This window comes from Ricinus communis, chromosome 6 (assembly GCF_019578655.1).
Source record: "Ricinus communis isolate WT05 ecotype wild-type chromosome 6, ASM1957865v1, whole genome shotgun sequence".
Lineage (NCBI taxonomy): Eukaryota > Viridiplantae > Streptophyta > Magnoliopsida > Malpighiales > Euphorbiaceae > Ricinus > Ricinus communis.
In genome coordinates, this window is record NC_063261.1 from 25,944,945 (window position 1) to 25,954,742 (window position 9,798).

The following is a 9,798-nucleotide window of genomic DNA, read 5'->3' on the forward strand; positions in this document are numbered from 1 at the left end:
ATATTTTATATTAGAAAAACATATCTGATTCTTAATAGTTTATTTCTATCTCTAACTATAAACTACCGTTAATTATACCATGGAAATTGATTAGTTTTGACTATCGGGACAAAACCAGTGGAGTTTGGGTTCTTTCCAATCAATACAATTTTTTTTTTTTTTTTCTAAAAATCATTGGGTTTTATTATTTATTTTAAAACTCTTTGTCAAATATAAAAATAAAGGAAAAAGAAAAAACATAAAAGGCTGAGAAAGCTCTACTGATCACTCTCATTCTCCATATATACCCCCCTCTCAACTCTAGTTTCCTACTCTCAATTCCAAAGCCTGTAAGCCAAAACCCCTCTCTCTCTCTCTCTCTTTCTCCGAATAGAGAAGTCTTGTTACTGTTGAAGTTTTGTTGTTGAACATGGTAAAGGACATGGAAGTGGGTGAAAGAGGACCGTTTTCAGCAAAGGACTACCATGACCCACCCCCAGCACCGTTGATTGACGCAGTAGAGTTAACAAAGTGGTCGTTTTACAGGGCTTTGATTGCTGAATTCATAGCAACTCTTCTCTTCCTTTACATCACCGTTTTAACTGTTATTGGGTACAAGAGCCAGAGCGAATCTGATTCTTGTGGGGGTGTTGGTATTCTTGGTATTGCTTGGGCTTTTGGTGGCATGATCTTCATTCTTGTTTACTGCACTGCTGGTATTTCTGGTCAGTTTTCTCTTCTTCTTGTTCCTTGTTCTGTTTCTTTTTTTTTTCTTTTTTGCTTCTTGATTCTTGAAATGGAAACACTTCTTTCTTCTTCTTGTTTCTTTTTTGTACTTCCCTCTCTTCCACTTCTTATTTTTCTTGTTTCTTGAAATGGAAAATGTTTTTTTTTTTTTCATTCTTGTCTTCTCTTGTACTTACCTTTTCTTCTTGTTTCTTGAAATGGGAAGTGATTCTAAGTTCTTATTTTTCTTGTTTTCTTTTGTAATATTTCCCATTTCTTCTTTTTTATTCAAAGAAGGAAGCATTCTTTGAGTTTAATGTGCATTTCAGTTTTCTTTGTCATCCAATTTTCTTGAGAAACAAACATATTTACTATTATATTCACTTTGCATTAACTATCTTTATGGAATGATATGCTCGTTTATCTTAAGCTATAGATACATGAATAATAAAAAGGATGTACCTTTTAAAGACACATCTTTTAAGCGCAGGTTAGCAGAAGCTAACATAATAATAATAATGCTATTGTGCGCAGGAGGACACATTAACCCAGCAGTGACATTCGGGCTATTCCTGGCCCGAAAGGTGTCATTAGTACGTGCCATAATGTATATGGTGGCCCAATGCCTAGGAGCAATATGCGGTGTTGGGCTGGTTAAGGCCTTCCAAAGCTCACACTATAAGCGATATGGTGGTGGGGCCAATACTTTGGATGATAACTACAGCACAGGCGTCGGATTAGGTGCTGAGATCATCGGTACATTTGTGTTGGTATATACAGTGTTCTCTGCCACTGATCCTAAGAGAAGTGCTAGAGACTCCCATGTGCCTGTATGTATCTAGACTTTTTCTCCTATTGTATTATTTACATATTAATTTTATTTATTACTGTTGAATTAATTGCATATTACGTGGCATTTGGGGGCAAAGTTTTATTTGTCCTCTTTATATTAATTTTGTAATTTATTATATATACTTAGGTAGTTGGCTTTTTAATGGCTTTTAAGTGAACAAAAAGTCTCCTAATAGTAATTGTCAAGTGACCCACATAATCTATGGTTTTAATTACTTATAGCACTTTATTTGCAGCTAGATCACCTAAAAATGTCATGAATAAAGTTATAATTAATTATGTTTTAATCTTAGATTATTTGCATTTATTGATTTTAGTGTTGGATATATGGAAATAACGCAAGGTTTTATGGAATAACAGTTTTTAAGACATCATATCATTAGTTCTTTAGGTATCATTATGGGTTTTTTCTTGTTCTTTTTCTTTCTATTAAAAATGAATGGTAACAAATTGATAAACATAGCAAAAATAGATAGCCATAAAAAGACATATTCACTTTGGATATGAATATGATGAATTATTAGTGTTAGTTTTCATAGTAATAAAGTAGAAGTAGCCAGCAAACACAAGTAACCCTTTTTCCACAGTTTTACCAAATAATGATAGGAGTAATATTAATCACAGCAGTTCTGCAAAATGGGTCCTTTTTGTTTGTGGTTGCGGTTGCTCTTAAAGGCAACTCAAAGGAATGGGTTACCTTTTTTCTTGTTTTTTTTTTTTTTTTTTCTGAAGAAAGTGAATTATTACTGCTTCTGTTCTTTTGTCAAATTCATAGCTTTCTTTTTTGTCACAAATATTTATAGTTCTTAAGTGTGTGACAAACGGATTTTATTGGTCATTTTGATTGTCTTTTTCCTCTATATCCATCTTGATGTGATCAAGCCATTGTCAATTTGTGCCACTTTGCTTGTTGTAAAGTGTAAAATTCTTTTAGTGCTACTATGTCACAGGAACACATTGTTTACCTAATTAAAGGTCCCATTACCCATGTGTTTGCTGACTTTTAACAACTTTTAAATGCCTTTATTTATTTATTTATTTTATTACATTTTCCTTCAGTTTTCCCTGGCCTTGTGATTTTAGGTTATTGTTAGTTATTAATTAACAAGGTTAATTAATTTCTTTTTTTTTTTTCTTAAAAAAGGTGTTGGCTCCACTTCCAATTGGATTTGCTGTATTCATGGTTCACTTGGCTACCATTCCAATCACTGGCACTGGCATCAACCCAGCAAGGAGTTTAGGAGCTGCTGTTATTTACAACCAGGACAAGGCCTGGGATGACCAAGTTAGTATATATATATACATATATCCATTTAATTAATTAAATGAATTAATTATGTTTTATTACTTTGTAAAGGGTACTTAATTATGTTGTTCTTTTCATTTTTGTTGCAGTGGATCTTTTGGGTTGGACCATTCATTGGTGCAGCCATTGCAGCATTCTATCACCAATTCATCTTGAGAGCAGGAGCTGTGAAGGCTCTTGGGTCATTCAGGAGCAACCCTACTGTTTAATTTTGCAGAAAAAGGAGGAAATAATGAAGGAATTAATATTAAGTGCTTGTGATCTGGTGGTTCCACTTAAGTCTTTTTCTACTGAGGGTCGAGGATTATGGAAATTGTAGATAAAAGTCTCTTTGAGAAAAGGGGCTTTTTTATTATCCCTTTTTTTTTTCTTTCTTGCTTTGTCATTTTCAGGCACTTGGCCTTAGATTTACTTTAATGTTATGATGTTTCACTAGTTCTTCCACTCTTATTTTTTCCACTTTGCACTTATTATCATTATCATTATTATGCTTGTAAGACAAGTTAGGGTTGTGTACTTTATTAAGTCTTTTGCTTCTGCGAAAAGTTTAGGCTATGTTTTTTTGTTGGCTTAATGATTATTATTTGTATTGTTATTATCAATTTCAGCTCCATTCTGTATATGTATGATTGACAATTTGACACCAATTTGATTAGGTTTATTATTACAATCTAATGTACGATCGTAAATAAATCATTTAGCACAAACAGATATGTCCAGTCATATATCTTTGGTGGTAGTGGTGTGTCTCCCTCTCCACTTGTTTTAAAATAGCATACTGCAACTATATTTGGTTAAAGAGACGATAAAGATCCTTGTAATAATTTAACAAGCACTCGGTGTAGACCTTACCCATTCGATTACAGAACAGGAGATTCCATGTGACAAATGGATTTTTGTCAGGTTCTAAGCATGTTCTTCTCCCAACTGCATCATTTTGCATCTTTTAGTGGCTTTGCAGCCAACTACTTGCATTTTCTTTTTATTTATTTTTCGGACTATATCGGTATTCACTGATTCAGGCCTAACTCAATTTGTAAGAATTTTGATATCTTTATTTATTTTCAGTCTAAGAACGTGAGATTCATAATGTAATACCTAAAAGATTCTCCATCCAACACCAGCAGAGAAACTCAAATTCGATTTTTTTTTTTTTTTTTAATTCCTACAAGTAAAAACCACTAATAAAACAACCGTTTGATTAGCTAATTATATATTAATACAAGTCCCCAGTAGATTATGATGCCTGAAGATTTTATACGACAAGAACAAAGTTTTCTGTCAACTGTGATTAAAGTTTAAGCTTTTATTCTCCATAAATTCATAGTATCTTTAGGTTAAATCTTAGGCAATTTTGTTTGCTTTGTTTTCACTCTACTCTTGATTTTATATATATAATAGAATATTTCATAAAAGATTTTTGAGATACTAATTAAATGAAAATGAAAGTTAATGATATTGGAATGATTAAAAATATGAAGTGAATTTTGGGAGTTGGGTTAATAGGTAACATAGAGGAAGAATTAATAGAAACTTTGATTTGTGATGTGATATTCTTGAAATTTTGCTTACTTTTCTTTTTTATGGGATACATATTTTTATGACTTTCTGCAATTCTGTTTTTTAAAAAGTTTAATGGGTGGCTATTAACTGTTGATTAGGAAGGTTGTTGCTCTGTCAACTTTATTAATTGGTAAGTCTATTAGTTTCACTTTTCTCAAAAATGGAGATAGTCGGCAATTAACAAGTCATGGCCGGTGCACCTTACAACTTAGAATTTGATGAAAACAATAATATTAATATTAACAATAATGCAAAAAAAAAAAAAAGTTGTAAAATAAAAAAAAAAAATTTGATTTAGTGGTATTAAAATTGTTATTATTTTTTCTTTTAAAAAAAGAAATTGATATCACTTAAGTTAGTAAATTTACTAATCGTTTATCCGAGCTTTCCACGACTGTTATTATTGTTATAATCATAAAATCAAGTTGATAAATACAATTGAATAAAATTTTTAATATTTGATATTAATTTATAAAAGTTTAAAAAATAATATCAAACTAATTATTTTTAAATGTCTTTAATTCTTTTTTAAAATTTTAAAATTTTATTAATAAGTGATATAAGGATTATCTTAAAAATTACTTATTAATTAGTTTTAATATAATATAAATTAGTATATTAATATAATTGATATTACTATTTTTTAAATTAAAAATTGATTCTACAATTAAAAATTTATTTATTATTTAATATAATTTTAAAAATATAATTTAAAATGTTATTCTCTAGACTTAGAATTATTATCTAATTAAAAATTAATTTATTAGTTAATATAATATTAAAATATAATTAAATATATGTTATTTTAAAATAAAATTAGTATCACTATTTGATTAGAAAACTATTTATTAGTTAATATAATATTAAAATATATTTAATATATTATCTCTTAGGATTAGAGTCCGTACTTAATTAGAATTGTAACTTATTAATTAATAAATTATTAAAAAATTATAAGATTACACGTAATCTTAAATTCTATGTGTCAAAAATAGCACACATATAAAAATAAAAATCATACATATCAAATATTATATATATATATATATATATATATATATATATATATATATATATATATATATATATATATATAACAATAATAATATAGATTTTCCTTTTAAAAATCTTTTTACAAATGATAGAGTTTCTAAAACATGGAATACAACCGTAGGAAACAAACAAATAATCTCTGTTCATCCATCTTTAGAAGAAGTCAAAATAACTGTTTATGATCAAGAAATAATTGCTTCACCTTTTAAGAAGATAAGCTCTGAAAATGACAATAGACCTCCCTTATTAAAAGATATAGGAAAGGTTCAAAATCAAAATAATTATACAAACCAAATTCTTTTTACAATTGCTTCACAACTTGACAGGATATAGACATTTAACATAAATAATCAACAAACACCTAGGCCAGGTGGCATACCTATGAAACCTATTTTTCAACCTCATGAAATTCCTGAACAACAACTAATTAAATTAAATGATAAAGATGAAATTTTAAAACAAATAAATTTAAAATTATCTAATCTATCTTTAAAAGATCAACCTCCTGTAAGCATGCTTAATTCTGAAACATCTGAACAAAATGAAAACTTTAAAATCAAAGATTTAGAAAGTAAATTTATTAATGATACTTTTGAAATAAATAAAATATACAATAAAAGAGGATACGACAAACCAAGAACTAGACACTATTACCCTAGACCTACTCCTCCAGATGTTTTGTTTGAAGAAAGAGTTAATTTTACTCAAGCAAAATATGATGGAGATTCTGTTTATGAGTGGAACTTTGATGGTCTATCGGAATATCAAATTTTAAATATGTTATAAGAAATGACCATGGCTTGTACTTCATACAGAGCCAGATCTGTAAATAACACTGATAAAAAAATTGCTCAAATGTTAATTTTCGATTTTACTAGTCAATTAAAAGGCTGGTGGGATAATTACACCTCACTAGAAGATAAATCAAGAATTTTAAATGCAAGAAAAATAGTTATTAAAACTGAAAATCAAACCTCTGTTCAAACTGAAGAAGAAGATGCTGTTACAACTTTACTTTTCGCTATTACAAAATATTTTATTGGTGAACCTAATCAATATCAAATTCGATCTTCTGAAATTCTTTCAAATTTAACTTGTCCTAAACTTCAAGATTTTCGCTGGTACAAAGATGTCTTTTTAACTAAAGTTTTTTCTCGAACTGATTGCAATCATAGTTTTTGGAAAGAAAGATTTATTGCTGGTTTACCTAAATTATTTGCTGAAAAAGTTAGAACAAGAATTAGAGATTTTTATGGAAATGTTATTCCTTATGATACTTTAACTTATGGAGAAAGTATTAATTTTATTAATAATGAAGGTTTAGCATTATGTACTGATTTGAAATTAAAAGCTAAAATTAAAAATGAGTTTTTACAATCTAAAAAAGAATTGGGAGATTTTTGTTCCCAATATGGTTATGAACGTATTCAAGCTCCTTCTTCAAAAACTAAAAAATATTTGAAAAGAAAATCTTCTAATAAAAATTATAAAAGAAATACTTCGAATTTTCAAAAATCTTCTTCATCCAGAAACACTTCTCAAAACAAAAATAAAAATAAAAATAAAAATAATAAAAAGAAAAGTCCTCCTGTTTGCTATAAGTGTGGACATGTTGGTCATTTTAAATCCCAGTGTAGGATGAAAGAGAAAATCAATACTTTAGATATCTTTGACAAACTTAAAGGTCAAATGCTTAATCTTTTACTATCTGATACAGATTTTGAAAATTCTGATTTAAGTGATTTTGAAGAAAATGATTTAAATGTTTTAAGTGATATATCTTCTGTTAATACTGATTTTGAAACTTATGAAGGCCCTGGAATTTGTACAGGTCCTTGTTGTAACTCAATTTTTAATGTTTTATCAAAAGAAACTCTTTCAGATCTTTTTGAATTAATTGACAAAATAAATGATCCTACAGATAAAGAAAAATATTTTTTAAAATTAAGAGATATTGTTTTAGATAACGAAACCCAAAAATCTGAACCTGTACCTTACAATTTAAAAGAAATTTTTCAAAGATTTGAACCAAAATCTTCTAGAAATTCTACACCAAATATTCAGGATTTACAAGAAGAAATTAAAAATATAAAACAAGAAATTAATGATTTGAAAAATGAAAATTTAGATTTCAAAGAAATGATCTTAAAATTGGAACTAAATGGAAAAAATAAAGAAATTGTTGAATTTACTGAAAACACTAATGATTCTCATGTTAATGAATTTTTAGCTCATATTACCAGAGTAAATTTTCATAAATGGTTTATTTTTGTTAGAGTTCTTATAAATGATTTTAAAATTGAGCCGATCGCTTTAGTTGATTCTGGAGCCGATCAAAATTGTATTCAAGAAGGAATTGTACCTACACAGTTTTTTGAAAAAACAACTGAAAAATTACATACTGCAGACGGTTCAAGAATGCAAATAAATTACAAGCTCTCCAAAGTTAAAATCTGTAATGATGGATTATGTTTCTACACTTCTTTTATTTTGATTAAAAATCTTTCTGCCACTGTTATTCTTGGAACTCCGTTTTTAGCCTTGCTTTTATCCTTTCTCAGTTGACACTCACGGTATTAAGACTAGATTATTAGGAAAAGAAATTTGTTTTAAATTTATTTTTTCTGAACAAGAAAAAGATAAAAATGTTTTAAAAAAAATTATGTTTTTAATGATCTGATTAGTCAAAAGAAAAAATAAATTACTTTTTTAAATAAAGAAATTTTATCTTTAAAAATTAAAGAAGAATTAGAACTTGATGTGACAAAAGCTAAAATAAAAAATATTGAAATTTTTTTTACTAATGACTTATGTGCACCCGTTCCAAATGCTTTTTGGAATAGGAAAAAACGTGTAATCTCTTTACCTTATGTTAAAGATTTTTCTGAAGATAACATACCGACAAGATCACATGCTATACATATGAACACAGAACTTGAAAACCACTGCAGAAAAGAAATTGATGAATTATTACAAAAAGGATTAATTCGTAAATCTAGTTCTCCTTGGAGCCGCTATGCTTTTTATGTTTATAACGCAGCTGAAAGAGAACGAGGTGTACCCAGACTTGTTATAAATTATAAACCCTTAAATAAAGTTTTAGAATGGATCAGATACCCTATACCTAATAAAAGAGATTTATTGAAAAAAACTTTACAATTCAAAAATTTATTCAAAGTTTGACATGAAGTCTGGTTTTTGGCAAATTCAAATTAAAGAAAAAGATCGTTACAAAACTGGTTTCAATGTTCCTTTTGGTCATTATGAATAGAATATTATGCCGTTTGGACTAAAAAATGCACCATCAGAATTCCAAAGAATTATGAATGATATTTTCCATGATCATCAATCATTTACCATTGTTTACATTGATGATATTTTAGTTATTTTAAATTCATTAGCATAATATTTTTCTCATTTGCATAAGTTTTATAATATAATTAAACAGAATGGTTTAGTCGTTTCTGCACCAAAAATGAAATTGTGTCAAACAAAAATCAGATTTCTTGGACACGAAACTTTTGAAAATAATGTTTTACCGATTTCAAGAGTTTTAGAATTTACTTCTAAATTTTCAAATGAAATTAAAGACAAAAATCAACTACAAATATTTTTGGGATGTCTTAATTATGTGTCTGATTTTTTTAAAGATATTAGAATTCTCTGTAAGCCTTTATTCAATCGTCTTAAGAAAAATCCAAAACCCTGGACACAAGAACATACTCGTGTTGTACAAACCATCAAACAAAAAGTTCATCATTTACCCTGTCTGTCTATTCCTCATCCAGATGCCTTTCTTATAGTTGAAACAGATGCCTCTGATTTAGGCTTTGGGGGTATTCTTAAACAAAAGTTACCTGGTCAAAATGCAGAGTCCTTGGTAAGATTCCACTATGGAGCATGGAATGAAACTCAATCTAAATATTCTACTATTAAAAAAGAACTTTTATCAATTGTTTTATGTATTACAAAATTTGAAGATGATTTAGTTGGAAAATATTTTTTACTCCGTATTGATTGTAGTGCTGCTAAAAATATTTTGGAAAAAGATGTTAAAAATTTTGTTTCAAAACAAGTTTTTGCCAGATGGCAAGCACTTTTGGGAATATTTGATTTCGATATTGAATATATAAAAGGCTCTTCAAATTCTTTACCTGATTTTTTAACAAGAGAATTCTTACAGGGAAAGAAATCAAGCTAATCTTTATGGGCACTCCTATAAAGAAGAAGTTATCGCCAGCCGACTTTGCGGCAATAATAAGACTAAAATCAAAATAGGACAAAACTAGAAACATATGAGAAGATCAACAAGTTTCTGA

At 28.2% G+C, this 9,798-nt stretch overlaps 1 protein-coding gene across 1 annotated transcript; it reads left to right on the plus strand.

Annotated features, from left to right (window-relative positions):
• The first annotated feature begins 286 nt into the window (after positions 1-286).
• Positions 287-3,298, plus strand: LOC8279058 (probable aquaporin PIP2-5). Its single transcript, XM_002532710.4, has 4 exons — positions 287-704; positions 1,240-1,535; positions 2,702-2,842; positions 2,953-3,298. Exons 1-4 carry the CDS (start codon positions 410-412, stop codon positions 3,070-3,072), a joined length of 852 nt encoding a protein of 283 aa, XP_002532756.1. The 5' UTR covers positions 287-409; the 3' UTR covers positions 3,073-3,298.
• The last annotated feature ends 6,500 nt before the right edge of the window (positions 3,299-9,798 follow it).